The 17,030-nt window shown below is 36.5% G+C and overlaps 2 protein-coding genes across 4 annotated transcripts in view; one reads left to right on the forward strand and one right to left on the reverse strand.

The window, feature by feature from the left end:
• The window catches only part of LOC135214509 (zinc finger protein 501-like), a 449,070-nt gene extending 438,433 nt beyond the window's left edge, over nt 1-10,637 (forward strand). For all 3 annotated transcript variants that reach the window (XM_064248881.1, XM_064248880.1, XM_064248882.1), the window contains exon 2: nt 1,066-10,637. In XM_064248881.1, the coding sequence (XP_064104951.1) occupies nt 1,135-2,457 (1,323 nt within the window). In that variant the 5' untranslated portion in view covers nt 1,066-1,134 and the 3' untranslated portion in view covers nt 2,458-10,637. The remainder of the gene's footprint in view (nt 1-1,065) is intronic.
• On the reverse strand, nt 6,220-16,736 carry LOC135214243 (uncharacterized). The gene is made up of 4 exons (XM_064248306.1): nt 16,613-16,736; nt 14,666-14,904; nt 7,032-7,703; nt 6,220-6,633 (listed from the first exon to the last, which is right to left on the reverse strand). Exons 1-4 carry the CDS (start codon nt 16,734-16,736, stop codon nt 6,220-6,222), a joined length of 1,449 nt encoding a protein of 482 aa, XP_064104376.1.
• Between the last annotated feature and the right edge of the window lie 294 nt (nt 16,737-17,030).

Here is a 17,030-nt window from a genome sequence, read left to right on the forward strand (position 1 = left end):
CATTTTGAAACAAATTGGAAGTCTCTAGAAGAATATTTAGATTTATGGTGAATTTAAAAAAAAAAACATTTTTTTATGCCCACGCGTTACGAATTCATGCATCATTTTGTGATAATATTTTCTCTGTGTTGCTTTTATCGTTTTACAATGTGTTATATACCAAAATGATTGCAATTTAGTGTACAATACAAAAAAAAATTAACTCATTAGCTTTAACCGTTTTGCTCACAGTGCGATTTGAATACAATTATATATGAAATTTGGTTTTCATGCTATCATATATCGCATTATTTATATGTGATAATGGTATTTTTTTTCATTTATGATGGTTGCATACTAAACTTCAGGCAGTGGCAAATAAAAAAGGAGCCAAAAATGAACTCTTAATCTTGAAAGCTAAGTGCGCTGTGATTTTTTGTAATAATATTTTTTCCACTTCAGCGCTCACTCCGAAACCCCCTCGGCATACGGGAGACGATTTTTATTTTACCCCTTCGGCGTTAAAGGGTTAAATGTCAAGCGGCTATTTTCCAACTTTGGCATAAGTAATTTTTAATGTGAAGGACTGGTTGTTTGTATAGTTAGTAAAAATATAATTTACCTTTAAAAAAATTGTATTTTTCCTAATGAAAATAGCCTTTTCTACCTTAAAAAGTAAATGCAATTCGAATAAGAAAAAAGCCATTCTTTTCAAATAGATTTATAATACTCCCAACTCATGAAGGAAAGATGATGTTCATTTGATTGTCAAAATTAGAGTAAGTCGTGAATTTGTGGTAAAGGTAGAAAATGGTGGTTGAATTGTCGACCAACTTTGGCCTGAATAAATTTGTTGATTCCAAACAGCATCCAGTGTTGCTTTTTTTATATCTTTTAGGATAAATTCTGTCCAAATGACCATTGCATTGTGATATTTTTTGTTTTCCCAGAGGATGCTTATTTCAGAGTTGAGAAAAGCACTCACTATTGTAAAACATGAAATTGTTTTGAATTTCTCACTCTAGTTGTTATTAATCGTGCTATTCAGAATATATTTTTCTAATTTTTTTTTTCCTTTTATTTCAGAGTATTACAACAGGACAATTTAATCAGCTCCTTACAAGGATTGAGTATTGTACATAGAACATCCTGAAAATGGAAGCTGAAAAATCGTCATCGTTGTTGTTAATCAAAGAGGAAAAGAATTTGGAGGAGGGCCTTATTGAAAACACAGGTGAAGGCTCTTCATTTGCAGACCCCTTCTTAGAAGTCAAGGCAGAACCAGAATTTTTTGACCATGGTGAATTTGATGTGAACTGTTCATCCCAATCTGTTAAGTATGAGGAGGGCATCTCTCCAAGCTGTGATGATGAAAGCGTAAAGAAGATCTGTATTGCAGAAGAAAGTAGACATTTTGGCAGGAGAGATGCGTTTTCAAAAAGAGAGAAATCCCACATGAGAACCCATAGAGGGAAACCACATACTTGTTCTATATGTCAAAAAAGTTGTTCTGATTCAAGCGATCTCGAACAACACATGAGAACTCATACAGGAGAGAAACCACATGCATGCTCTATATGTCAAAGAAGTTTTTCTCGCTCAACTAATCTCAAAAAACACGTGAGAACTCATACAGGAGAGAAACCATATACTTGCTCAACATGTCAAAGAAGTTTTACTCAATCAACTAATCTCAAAAACCACATGAGAACTCATACAGGAGAGAAACCATATACTTGTTCAACATGTCAAAGAAGTTTTACTCAATCAACTCATCTCAAAATACACATGAGAACTCATAAAGAAGAAAAACCATATAATTGCTCTATATGTCAAAGAAGTTATTCTTGCTTAACTGATCTCAAAAACCACATGAGAACTCATACAGGAGAAAAACCATATAATTGTTCTATATGTCAAAGAAGTTTTTCTCAATCAAGTAATCTCAAAAAACACATGAGAACTCATACAGAAGAGAAAACATATACTTGCTCAACATGTCAAAAAAGTTTTTCTCAATCACGTTATCTCAAAAGACATATGAGAACTCATACAGGAGAAAAACCATATAGTTGTTCTTTATGTCAAAGAAGTTTTTCTCAATTAGTTAATCTCAAAACTCACATGAGAACTCATACAGGAGAAAAACCATATAGCTGCTCTATATGTCAAAGACATTTTGCTGTATCAAGTGGTCTTAAATATCACATGAGAATTCATATGGGAGAGAAACCATATAGCTGCTCTATATGTCAAAAACGTTTTGCTGTATCAAGTGGTCTTAAATATCACATGAGAATTCATATGGGAGAGAAACCATATAGCTGCTCTATATGTCAAAGACGTTTTACTGCATCAAGTGATCTTAAATATCACATGAGAACTCATACAGGAGAGAAACCATATACTTGTTCTACATGTCTAAGAAGTTTTTCTAAATTAGGTAATCTCAAAACTCACATGAGAACTCATACATGAGAACCTTTCACTTTGTATATCAAAGAGGTTTTTCTCATCAAAGTAATTTCAAAAGAATTCACACAAGGCAGAAACTGTATACTTGATCTCTGTCCAAGTTGTCGTTATTAAGTGCATTTATTTAACTCAACTTCTGCGTCTGTCTGGCCTCAAATCTTGTAATTCGGTTTTCAACCTGTGCCATTCATTCAGTGGACTTGAAATTTTGCACGGTTACTCAATCCCAGTGACAATACAGTGGACCCCCAGTATTTGCAGATGTGTACTAGACCCCTGCCTATGTTTTCAGTTCAAACACAAGAAAAACCTTCTAAAAATGCCTATACCTGAATATTTTAATATTTTTATCACAAAAAGTGCATTTAGTCTTGAAATTGTTGTGGAAATACAGTATCTAGTGAATATTTCTCAGTGAAAAATACGTGAATAGGCGAATTTCCCAAAAATAATGAGTTGATATAGTCCAAAGAAAAATCCACGAATTCAGGGGCTTGGTTGTACAACCTTAAATATGAGTAGGTCACCAGTGACTGCTAGTGACCCTACAGTGACCTCTAGTGACTCTACAGTGACCTCTACCAGTATCTCAGGATTTGTATGAAAAAATAAATTTTTGAAACACCATGATTTTCTAACAATTAATCATGTCTATAAAAATAAAAGCATGGGCCCCAAGCATGGAAGGAAATGCTAAAAAAAAAAATATTTTTTTTTTGTTATTGTATTGGCTGTCTTGTCCTCATGGATTACCCTTTCCATGGTCTATCCAGAGCTCCATGGCGACCAGACTAATGTCAAAGAATTCTCTTAACTGGTTTTGTGGCCGGGTATTGTGCCGTAATGATAACCATTATAAAATATGATAGAGTAAAATGGACTCAGAATCAGAGGGCACTTTCTGTTATCATCACCGAACAATAATACCCAGTTTACCTATGTCAAAACTGCAAGAAGAAGAAGTGGTCATTCACATATGCATCTTCATATTGTTTACATACGACCAATATCCGACCAAGCCATCATTCCCTTTTTGATTGCTCAAGTAACCAGAGCTTAGAGAAGTCCGTTCTACAGTTATTGATTCAGCTAAGTGTATAATTTTAAGTTCCAGTTAAGAATTTTTAGTTTAGACTATGGAGCAATGATTTATTGTGTGTGAAAAGCTGCAATCAGCTATATTTCACCAGCACACGTTGGCACTTCTTGCATTTTGTAATCATTAGCTATTTGTAGGAGTGAAAATTGTTTTGGAGAATTTATTATTCTATTTAGAAATTTTATCTAAAGAAATGTTCCACAATTATTATTAAATGAATATATATAATCCTTTCAGACAGGGCCATTTCTAGCTTTGTGGGGGCCCTAGATAGATAGGTAGGTAGGTACTTCATTTATCCACGAATGGTTTGTCAAACTGTGATGAAGCAAATCCTAGCCCTTTAGTTGGTCTACTAAGATGCAAGAAACTATTACACTTCACATTTATTTATTTCACATCTGTTTCAAAGTGCAAAGATAATAAAAAACAACACTTAAAATAATGCTTAACCCTTAAACGCCGAATGGACGTATTAAACGTCGAGTCAAAATGTCCCCCGTATGCCGAATGGACGTACCATACGTCGACTCAAAAAAGTTTTTTTTTAAATTCGCGGAAAAATACTTATAGGCCTACCAGCCAAAAACTTTTGAATCACGCGCTTTGGGGGATGCTGGGAGTTCACGGATCAAGGCGTTATTTTGTTTACAATCGTTACGCAGGCGCGCAAGCGCAAATTTCTTTCTTATCGCACTAAAAAGTATCAGTGACACATCTCAAAAATTATTTTGTCACTTTGACATAATTTTTGCACCGTTTTAAATTATCCGTTACATGAAGTATTATATATGAAAATGTGGGCAATTTCATTTAGAATACAACAAAAAAATACTCATGATTGTAGCTTTCATCAGTTTTGAACCATATAAATAATGATAAGTGCCAAAATTTCAACCTTCGGTCAACTTTGACTCTACCGAAATGGTCGAAAAATGCAATTGTAAGCTAAAACGCTTATATTGTAGTAATATTCAACTATTTACCTTAATTTGCAACAAATTGGAAGTCTCTAGCACAATATTTCGATTTATGGTGAATTTATGAAAAAACTTTTTCCTTACGTCCGCGCTGTAACTCTTCCAAAAAAATCATTTTAAAATTAGCCGTTATATAAAGTTTTATATATGGAAATGTGCGCAATTTCATGCACAATACAATTAAAAACAACCCATGGTTGTAGCTATTATCAGTTTTGAAATATTTTCATATAAAAAATGATAAGTGACAAATTTTCAACCTTCGGTCAATTTTGACTCTACCAAAATGGTCGAAAAACGCAATTGTAAGCTAAAACTCTTATATTTCAGTAATATTCAATCATTTACCTTCATTTTGTAGCAAATTGGAAGTCTCTAGCACAATATTTCGATTTATGGTGAATTTATGAAAAAAATAACATTTTCTTTACGTTCGCGCGGTAACTCTTCCGAAAAAATCATAAGTGCGATTGTGGTAATGTTTGCACCATTTTAAATTAGCCGTTACATAAAGTTTTATATATGAAAATGTGCGCAATTTCATGTAGAATACAACGAAAAATAATTGAAGGTTGTAGCTTTTCTCATTTTCGAAATATTTGCATATAAATCACGATAAATAGAAAAAAAACCATGTTCGGTCAACTTTGACTCTACCGAAATGGTTGAAAAACACAATTGTAAGCTAAAACTCTTATATTTTAGTAATATTCAATCATTTACCTTCATTTTGCAACAAATTGGAAGTCTCTATCAGAATATTTCGATTTATGGTGAATTTATAAAAAAAAACTTTCCTTCCCTCCGTGCGCGGATTCTCCGCCATAAATCTCCGAATTGCGTACATCGCATTCTCGGAAAATTTGCTCCATTTCATATTAGGCATTTCATAGAGTTTTATATATGAAAATGTGCGCAATTTCATGCAGAATAAAAGGGAAAATATTTGAAGGCTGTAGCTTTTCTAATTTCCGAAATAATTGCACATAGAAAAAAATTTATAAAAAAATTTCGACATTTGGTCAACTTTAACTCGTCCGAAATGGTCGAAAACTGCAATTGTAAGCTAAAACTCTTACAGTATCGTAATATTCCATCATTCAATTTCATCTTGAAACAAATTCGAAGTCTCTATAACAATATTTAGATTTATGGTGAATTTAAAAAAAAATATTTTTTTACGTCCACGCGTTACGAATTCATGCATCATTTTGTGATAATATTTTCTCTGTGTTGCTTTTATCGTTTTACAATGTGTTAAATACCAAAAAGATCGCAATTTAGTGTACAATACAAAAAAAAAATTAACTCATTAGCTTTAACTGTTTTGCTCACAGTGCGATTTGAATACAATTATATATGAAATTTCGTTTTTGCGCTATCATTATATTGCATTATTTATATATGATAATGATAATTTTTATCATTTCTGATGGTTGCATACTAAACTTCAGGCAATGACAAAAAAAGGAGCCAAAAATGAACTCTTAATCTTCAAAACTAAGCGTGCTGTGATTTTTTGAAAAAATTATTTTTTCCGCTTCCGCGCTCACTCCAAACTGGCCCCGGCATTCGGGAGAGGTTTTGATTTTTACCGCTTCGGCGTTTAAGGGTTAATTAACATCACAGTTACACTTAGCAGAGAAACAACTAATATTTCATATTCACAGTAACAATGTATTATCCTCAAAATGTCTGCTTCCTGGCTTTTTTACTCTCAAACTCATGAATGATGTCCTTATATGACACCTGCTTGCCAACCTCATGGTTGATGATGATTATTGCAAGACCAGTGTGTCGATCCTGTCCCATGGAAGACCTTAGATAGGTCTTGATAAGCTTCAGCTTTGAGAAGCTCCTCTCTGCTGAGGCTGCTATAATCACAAGCAAAGTGCAGGCAATTCTCAGGGCAACCCACAGATTGGGATACAGTTCCTCCAAATTTTGTGTGTGGATAAAGGTGAGCTCAAGAGCAGTTATGTCATCTGAGGGTAAGCTTGGCAAGTTTTTTACTTTCATTGCCAGTTCCTTTCCATCAATATTACTTTCATTTCCAGCGCCTAATGTCATGCAGAGGTTGTCACACTGGTTGCTCAATGCCTAATCATCCAGTTTTTGGAAACTGAGCAGCACTCCAAATCTCTCTCTCACTTCACCCACTTTTTCAAACCTATCAGTTAAAGATTCAATCTTTGTCAACAACATTTTAGCCTCTTCATGGCATCTGCAATGGGCTCATCTGGGGCTTCATAAGCAAAGTGCTTTTTTGTGCTTTTTAAACTTTTCTCTGACTACAACCTCTACATTCATTTCCTCATACATGTCTGAGCTGAAGCAAAGCCAGTTCTTCTCTAGTTAGTCAGAGATGTTTTTGCTTTAGTGAGGTCAGCAGCCACATCAAGCTGCATGTGGGAGACTGCAGGAGTGCTGACATGGTTCACACGGTTTAGATTGTCATACCATACGACTGTGCAAATGATAAATCTGTATGACCTCACCTCTTCTGCCAAAGTTTGGGCTTCAACCTTGGTCAGAGGGTCTGTCTCTTCCCTGATCTTCAGCAAAGCTTCCCTTATATTAGAGGCCTGGTACCACACAGCCTCTATGCTGTTAATACGGCTCTCCCACCTTGTGTCACTCCAAGTCTTGAGTGCAACAGAGATATGTTCCCTTAGGATTGCAGAAATTGCTGATGGGATCTGTTGAAGCTGTTCTGCATCGAATACCACCAAGTTTAGGGAATGTGCCCCACGTGGAACATAAAGTGCACGAGGGTTCTTCTTAAGAAGTCTGGCTGGAACTCCTTTGTTCCTCCCTTTCATGTTGGCACCATTATCATATGATTGTCCTTTACAATCATCAAAGGGAATATTCAATGATGACAAATCAAGACCTGTTGTTTCAGAATCTACGAAAAATCCCATAAAATGTTCCTTGATTTCTGGTGCTTTGTCAATTTTAACAGTCCTTATGATGACTGACATCTGTTCTTGGTGGCTTACATCGGGAGTACAGTCCAAAATGATTGAATAATATTTGGACTGTTTAATCTCAGTCACTACTGTGTCCATTATTTTCCCACTGATTGTAGCAATAAGTTTATTTTGGATGATAATTACAGGATATTTGGAATGACTGAAATGTCCACTCTCAACACGCTCAATGTGCTGCTACATGACAGGATCAAATTCAGCAAGCAAAGGGAAACTTCAACTTTTCATCGGGGCCCCCCGTGTGGCTTGGGCAATTTAAATTTTCCAAGCTACCCAGGGGGCCCCTGGTGGCATGGGGCCCCTAGGCAATCGCCTAGTCCACTTATAGCTAGAAACGGCCCTGCTTTCAGTTTCAGATAACAATATTGGCAAGAGCCTACAAGGCTGTAGCCTACAATCTACATCTATTCAGTGAGAATATGTTAACTAGACTGTAGTAGATATTGTCTGTAGCCTATAACCTATGATTGTATATCCTTAAGGGTGAACAAAAATAACCTGGCTTAGGTAGTAACCTTTATCAAGGTAAGATTTAATGACATGTCCTGTCTGGCTATTTGCCTAGACAGTAGCCTAAGTTTGCACCAAAGACCTTTGGATTAGATAAGAGGCTACTGACATTTTTTCTTTTTATATAGCCTGCATATTTAAGCATTGTCTTAATACTGTAGACTATCATGTGCATACCTTAAAAGGGAATGAAATAATGTAGATTAATTAGGAAAACCTAGGCTAGGTGATAGGCTAACTATAAAGTTTCATATTAGAAAGTTACTGTTTTATATGGCAGACCAAAAACAGTGCCTAGACCAAATGGGCTATGAGGCAGTAGCCAATCTTGAAGGCTACAAATTAATCCCGTATCTTTAAAGGTAAATTAATTAATCAGAATTAGACAATAACCTATAATAGGTGATAGCTTAACTATAAAATTTCACAGTGAGTTTCACATTGGAAAGTTAGATGTTAGCCTAACTATGAGGATACATGTAAGTAACTTTCTGATTTTATATAGCCTTTACATTTGCTCTAGAATATCTTGGATTAGGCAATACCCTATACTAGGCTAAGAGAGAGGAATTTAGGAAACATCCCATTGTTGATGTACCAAGTGGTAGTTTAGCCCATATAGCCTAGGACTGGATATTAACTGTAACCTCCATGTAAATAAATAGCCTAAATCCATATAAAACAGTGGCTTGGGCTACCTATACAATTTAGTACACAGGATATTAGTCCGAATGGTATGACAATTCAAAATAAAATTTCACATAGCCAGTACGAAAGGACTAATACAGATATATATGGCTGTCAGAACTGACTTGATCCTCAAAGGGCTTAAGAACATAGATTTCTAATAGAATCTATTACAAATATGGAAAACGTATGAGGTACTACAGAGGTGTCCATCATTAATAATTAAATTCTACTACCTTGTAATAACAACGATTTATTTTACTGCAGGGCTGCCATTATTCAGGGCCCTCAGTTCTAGTGTTTCATATCAAATTGCTCAGTTCATTTTGTGCCGGTGGGTATGACACATACCATCTGCCAGTGGTACAGTCTAGTAAGAAAACAGTAAAAATTTGTTTGGTCGACAGATATGTATCAGATTTGTAGTATGCTACTGGCAGCAAGTTTTACTGATGAAACTGCTCATTTCAAACTGTCCCAGTGATTCCTAGGGCTCAGTAGGACTAAGGAAAGGGGAAATTATATCTTTCCAGCAAAACTCCGGCAGCAGATATGTAACCCTTTTTTCTCAGATCAAGATTTATGTTTGGGCAAAAACCCAGTAATATCAGTCCCCACTACCTCCCAGGTTACCCTGCATAGGAAGTAGAGGAATTTTTACAAGGCAATATTCTAACTATGGAATATGAAGTGGCCATTGTCACTGAAATGACACTGCGGAACCCTGATGGATCAGGTAGCCATGGGTGAAACTTTCTAGAAGGAATTCTATCCTCCTTTGCAGCTATCAATACTTAGGAGGATCTTTCCCCTCAAAAGGGATAATAAGTTCCCTCTGACTCCAACTGAAATTACTATATTTTTGGACGGGTATTATAACTTACCCAGGACTTTTGCCCCTGTGGTAACAGGCAGTTACAGTTCAGTTGTTGAAGCTCAGTCAAAATGTGGAAGCTGCTTCCCCAAACGAGATACACAGCTTGCGGCATTTGATCAATTCCATGAGGAAAATAAGAATAACTTCAGAAAATGTTCTTATGAGGGACATTATGCATGATTCCGAACCGGGAGCAAATTCATACAGTACACTCCAAATTGTAAAAGTACTGCATCCTGCAACCCAAAAGTGAGAGGGGATGCAAATGCTGCCTAAGTATGGTTTAATGTTGAAATTCCCACTGGAAACCAGTATTGGTCAGTTCTGAATACAAAACATCAAATCAAAACATGATAGAACCTCCAATACTCATCCCTGATGATATTAATAATCCTTGGTTAGAAGCATCAGAGCTTATTTTCTCTCCCTATAGTAAATATCTCATTAATGAGAGAAAAACTATGATCGAAGCTGTACATGTGAAAGACTCCAACAAATACTGTCTTCTGAATTGTGTCTATAACATTAAAAGCTATAGAAGACTCCTAGATGTGTCAACATTGAACAAGCACATTGTTTGTTAAATTTCCGGAATAACTATCTTTACCCTAGTTTGTTCAATTGTACTAAAAGGGACTTAGACAACTATAGATATGAAAGGTGCATACTGGCACATCCCTGTCACTGCTCTCCCTTCCGCCCCTTCCTAAGGGTCCGGATAGGAAAAGATATGTACAGGTTCAAAGTGATGCCTTGTGGGCTAATCATTGCCATAAGATTTGACAAAATTAGTAATGGTAGCTCTTCAAGAAATCAGAAATACAACCAATAGCTCGCCTAGATGACTGGTCAATCTGGGGACCACAAGAAAAGTGTGCTTGAAAAACCTAAGAGCTTTGGTCAACTGACTACCACAGTCAAAAGGTTTCATGATAAATTGGCAAAAACCCACCTGACACCCAGCAGACGCTTTCAGTAGCTGGGACTGTGTTGGGATACTTTTCATGGCTCATTGTCTCTCCCCATCATACTCAAAACAGAATAATGCATGTCTCCAAAATGTGCCTTGCAAAGCTCAGAGTTTCCAAATAGCAATTAGAACGTATGATGGGCTTCTTGCAATTTGCATCAATAATAGATCCAATAGATTACAACAAATGAATGTGAACAAATTCTTTTTATTGTATGGAACAAAGAAGATGCAAGACCGACCTTATCAGAAGATTAAAAAAGTCGGAGAGATACTTCAGCCTTGATTCCAGGAGGAATCCCTGTTGACACAGGTCACCCAGACTCCTTAGTCTGTATGTGACAATACACACAGATGCCTTGTTGTCAGGTTGGGAGGATTGTCAGGTGGCAGGCAGGTGTTCAGCTACTCTGAGGAATTGTCATATTAATTTCTTGTAGCTGATGGCTGTCTTTTTGTCCCACTCTCGAAAAAAAAAGAAAAAAAAAACTGAAGCCTCCAGAAGAGAGACATTTGGTTGGTTCCAGACAACATGACTGCAGTGTCCTACATGAAGAGGTCGGAATGATATTCACCTCCTCTCAATATAGTAATGCTAGCCATCCCTCGATGGGGCAAGCAAACAAGTGGTACCTGTCTACAATTTACCTTATGGGGTCTTTCAGTGTAATATTAGACAAATGGAAGTGGACCTGTTTGCCACATATGAGAATCATAAACTACCAGACAAACAACAGCAAGAGATGCCATCCTACAAGTCGTGAACAAATGGAGGATGATATACCCTTTTCAACCATTGTTCCAAATTTCGAAGGTGTGGAGCAAACTTCTGACCTACTATGGAACAGCTTACTTAATAGCCCCAAATTGGCCAAACAGGCATTGATTCCTACTACAATGACCACAGACAAAGAAATAGATTCCAAACTGTCCGCTGTTATATCCCAGTCAGTAGGAGGGAAGTCGTTTAAGGATCCTCCTTTCAAAACCAAGACCTTCACGGGTTGATTTTCTTATATATTAGCTATACCATGAAAATTATTCACCCAACATTGCTAGGTACCAAGTGCAAAAATTACAGACTTCATTTATCTGGGAATACCAGTATGTATAGAAGATATATTTACTTTATATCCATACCGAGAGCCCAGTCAAATATTTAAGGGAAACAATTTAAAAATGTCTTATCCCTTTAGAAGACCAATGCCTTGCAGTTACAAGGCAGCATTAACGGAACCATTATTTTATGATTTCATGATTTGACTCTAGTATATAAGTTGTCACTTCCCTTCTGCCGTCATTTACCCTACAAAGATCCGCTCTAGAAAGGTTCCAATCACATGGTCCCTGGACAAGGTGCTTAGACTTCAATCAGTCCTTCAGCTCAGTGGACCTGATACAACCCCAACTCAATATGCGATCTTCTTGATTGCAATAGCATCAGGAGCTCCTATGTATTAGCAAACTGGGCTCTCTTAGACGGGGGCAATAAATCATGCAGACAGGTGACAATCAATTATTATTGTCCTCTGGCCTGTCATTCCTTGCCAAGAGTAGGATTCCTTTAAGGAGGAAATCTCCCATTCTAAGAAAACTAGAATTAGAGACAAAACATTATGCCCAGTTCAAGCACTTAAGGTTTACCTAGAGGTCACAGCAGACATCCCAAAAGGTCCGTTTTTTCCTTCACTCTAGCAACACTTGCCATGAGCGCAAACAAATTCGACTACACTGTGTATCAGTAGGTGGCATGGATAGTCTTGACCCATAAGCACTACAGCAGCAAACCACTGGTCTTCCTAACAGGCAGGTATGCTAATTATCGCTGGGGAAGGTTTGACAATATTGCAACCATATCCGGCATGCTTAGGTAAGTCACCACAGAACTTCACCTTAATAAATGCGAGTTCGCTCTTAGTTTCTTGTTCTTTGATACTAAACATAATGGTAATTGGAATAAAGAATGGGGTCTTGAAACTAGTGGCTTGACCCTGGACCAATTTTTGGGTTGTCGGGATTAAAATTCCAGAGCTTTTACTTTATCAAAAAACAGGTTTTGAAGTAGGAAAAACCAATTATTGGATAAGGGATCATCCTGCACTGACCAACAGAAAGGAATGGCGGCTTGGTCGGATTTTGGTTGTATTTAAACAATATGACAGTGTGTATTGCATAATCAGTCCTTCTTTCAGTTTAAAGTGGGTATTAGCATTCACTGAGGATAATAGAAAGTTATAAATACCCGGCCAAAAAACCAGTTAAGAGAATTCTTTGACATTAGTCTGGTCACCATGGAGCTCTGGATAGACCATGGAAAGGGTAATCATTTAGGGCTCAATAGCAACCATCAAAAATAGGTTTTTCCTATATCAAAACCTGTTTTTTTATTTCTTGTAGCATTTCCTTCCTCGGTTGAGCTCACGCTTTTATTTTTGTAGACATGATTAATTGTAAGAAAATTCTGGTTTTTCCAAAAATTATTTTTAACTTTTTGTGCATTTTTATAAAAGCATGTTTAAATTTTTATTTAATTATTTTAATATTTATGGGGATAATTAAATGTACTGAATGCCATAACGGTTTCTAATATTCCTCTACTCTCAAAATCCTTGTGAGAACCCATATTAGAGAGAAGTCATTCATGTCTCATGCATGGCAAAGGAGATATTTTGAATCAAGGTGTCTCAAAGGTGTGTTAAAACTTATACTAGAAAGAAGCCATGTACATAAAACTGACTTATTGGAAGTAAAAGTGATTTTTTTTCTTATTAAACATCAATGAAAATCAAGAGCTGTTTTATTTGATTATTTTTATATGTTCTTGGTTTTAACATATTCAAAGAATGCAATACAGCATTAGTAAATATTTATGCCTTGTATTAGCTCACTGGACACACTGGACTGACTTTATCACTGTATGTTTTAGCCTAACCAGTCAGAAGTGTTGCAATAAGACTTGCTTTGTCAATGACTAAAGTAATGTATTATTCTGATTGGATTAAAACTTTTTACGTTTTTGTTCATTTCAATGTATTAACTTGAAAAGCATTTATAAATTATAAAAGTATTTTATATATGAACAAAGTGTTTCATATGACCGCATTAAAACTTCAATAATATCCGAATAATGTTGTACACTACTAAAAGTTAATTGTCAGTGCCCGCTAGTGTATACGATTTATGGACTAAATGCACTATTGCCTGAAGGCACCAGTGCTAGTCCTAATGCACAGAGTATCTTGTCCCAATGCCCTACTTCCCAATTAAAGTGTGTTTTTCCTTGTGGGCCCAATGCACCAACTTTATTCACATAACACCTGGTCTTTGGAGAACTAGTATGTAGGTAACTATATTCACTTTGCAGGATTATTTTCTTCGATATAGTGAATCATTTACACAAAGTGTGAATATGAATATTATGAAAAAACCAACAAACACATTATGCTATGAGGGAGAATTTTAAAACTTGACTACCTTACTAATAGCTACCTCTTAATTCAAACTGCAAGCCTAACTGTTTCTGGAGGTGGTAGTTAACCTCTAACTGAAATGACTGTGGTAACTACTTGTTTATCTTAGCAGTGCTTGTTTACCAGTAGCCTAAAGTACTGTAATTAAGGATGAACTTTTGAAATTGAGCTGGTATGAAGGTGTGTTCTCAGTTATAAGTTTAAAAGTAAACCTATACAACAGAACTTTCTGCATACAATACCATGATCACAAAACGTAAGAATGAATTCAACCCTCACCCTTGTGTGGTGTGTGAAGGAGAAGTACAACCCTGTCACGAAGCTATTAAGCAATCAACCCATAAATTTTTGTCCTGCTTTCATTTGCTCTTGTGTCTTCCCATGCAAAAGTAAACATAAAGTGGCCTACAGGATTACCTGCCTATTCCAATACCTCGATGTTCTTAAAGGCGAGAATTTTGGTCCTAATATAAAAGTTACAAGATATAACTTAATCCGGGACCAACCCTCCCCCTAAGGGGAATTTACTGACACCCCAAGCAATGGTTTAGGTGCAGGCTTGCCTTCTACCTCATGTGCCAGTCAACCTCCCACGGCATGTGACTGCCCACCTGTGGTGCCTAACCTCCCATCCACCCAAATGATCAGCTCTTTCATCTCCCATCTTCGTGAGTAGCTCTGACACTGTTGGCTCACAGAGCAAAGAAGTTCTACTGCAACCAGCCAAAGAGCTCTTAACACTTTGTGGGAATTTCTTTCCAGATAACATTTTGATTACTCTTCCAAAAGGTGCCTCCTCCATAAGTCCCTTCAGTCCGGTGTCACCCATAAGAGTTCCAACACCCATAAGAGTTCCAACCAAGTCTTGGAGCAAAATAAAGAAAAAATTTTAGTTGTGCAAAATGGAACGTTTTAGAATATAATTTGATATATAATATGATTTTGTGCTTATTCCAAACTGAGACATATTCAAATTCAAATTTCTTGCGTTTGGGTCCAAAGTTTAACTTCCTAAAAATATTCAAAATAGATTTAATAAATATAGATGTCATATGATCAGAAATCATATATAATATGATCAATATTTCTTATTTTATTCTGAATAAACAAACAAAACATAAATTTTCATGAAAATAATTGAGTATAATTATGATAACCAGTTATTATCTGCTCATCAGAGCATGGAAATTGGTCCTTATAACATGATCCTACCAAGGTTTACCTTTTAAAATGACAGTTTAGCAAGAATATTGTCAATAAAAGAAAAATGACAAAATACGGCGGCCATCTTGAATACCTCAAAACCCTCATGGATGCAAGAGTGGCATCATTCATATTTGAATTCAGCAACATCAAAATAGGGGAAATCAGTCAAAAAACATTAGGCAGACCACAAAACAAGGTCATGCAAAAAATCTTGGTTTGGCACCTGGACTAATACTAATACTGCAGTGATACTGCATAACCTTTCAATTTTCCTCTTGTCAGCAGCTCCATCTGCATATACCCGGTTGTCCTTTTTTAATTTCTGAATCTTATTTCCCAATTCAGCAGCCACGAAGTCTGTAGGCCATCAATTTAGCCAGCACACTTTCACTTCACTGCTGGGCTCAGATAAAAAAAAGGGACCACAACCAACTAGCAAAACTGTCTCTCAGCTTCTACTATGGAGCATAGGTGAAGGGGAGTCTCGGCTCTCACTCATTCCCATTCAACACAAATACTGCAATGGAAAATCAGAAAAGACTAATATTAATCAACAATCCCTCATCCACAAGAACAACACAAGTATTTGCCTAACCTAATCAATCTAAAAACGAAATAATATAGAAAAATCAAACAATCATTCACACAAACCAATTACTTCTATACTACTACAGTATGATAATACGTTACCCCATTTGACACAGAATTGCTGTGTGTAGTGCCAGCAATACAAAATGCCAGTTAAATATAGAAGTCTGCCTCTTATGCAGCTTCAAGAAGAGCTTCGGGTAGTTTACTTTGTCAAATGCTTTTCTCACTTCCACAAAACATAGGAAAACAGGAGAGGCTGATGATAGGTAATAGTTCAGCAATCCTTTCAGTATGTAGATGCAGGTGTCGGTTGAGTGGTTTGCTGCAAATCCCAACTGGTTGTCAGTGGTGTGTAGAAAGGGGAGAAGTCTCACTAGAAGAACTGACTCGAGTACCTTCAACGCGATCGTTGTGATTGCAATCAGCTGGTAATTGCCAGGGTCAGCTACATCCTTTAGCTTGTTTTTGATTAATGGTATCAACTGAACTAAGAGTAGGGATTCTGGAAGAAATTGGTGAATTATGCATGCATTGAATAGGGCAGCTATCAAAATGTAAATTATCAGATGGCAGAATTTGAAAGCTTCTGTGGGAAGACCATCGCTGGGCGATTTATTATTAGGTAGACTGTTTATGGCATCGTTGATGTTTCCTGATGTATTACGGTCTGCAAAATGAAATTGAATGTTATTAGTAAGGAGGTTATCTACATTCCTTTGGGAGACTCGATCGTTTATGCAATTGAGGATATTGGTGAAGTGATCACCCCACATACTTGCAATAGCCTCGTCTCCAACTGCTTCCCCTACTCTTTGTGATAGCTTTTTAGTTTTGGGATTTAAGGACTGGATATCTTTCCAAAGACGAGGATAATCACCAGATTTTAAGTATCTAGACATTGCATTGGCTCTTAGTTGTTTTTTATTTAATCTGCAGTGTTTTAGAGCAAGTTTGAACTATGCTCTCGCCTGTCTCATTAGCAGTGCAAAGTGTCCTTCCCTCGGGCTACCATTTTGCCTCCACAAAAAAACATTTCTCGTGAGTATGTATACAGATCTTTAACCAAGTCATTCCATCCAGGTATGTTACGAGAATTACCTTGACGAAATCTATAGGCAACCCTGCCCGAAGCAAGCATAGCGGAGATTATGTTTGAATAGAATTCATTCAGATCCCTCCTGTATTGGTCATTT

This window comes from Macrobrachium nipponense, chromosome 45 (genome assembly GCF_015104395.2).
Source record: "Macrobrachium nipponense isolate FS-2020 chromosome 45, ASM1510439v2, whole genome shotgun sequence".
Taxonomy (NCBI): domain Eukaryota; kingdom Metazoa; phylum Arthropoda; class Malacostraca; order Decapoda; family Palaemonidae; genus Macrobrachium; species Macrobrachium nipponense.

Coding starts and splice junctions, on each gene's coding strand:
- LOC135214243 (XM_064248306.1), bottom strand. CDS start 16,736: ATGTCTAGATACTTAAAATCTGGTGATTATCCTCGTCTTTGGAAAGAT. Junction 14,905..16,612: donor TGGAGACGAGGCTATTGCAA/GTATGTGGGGTG, acceptor TTTTGCTCCAAG/ACTTGGTTGGAACTCTTATG. Junction 7,704..14,665: donor ATCATTTGGGTGGATGGGAG/GTTAGGCACCAC, acceptor CCTGTCATGTAG/CAGCACATTGAGCGTGTTGA.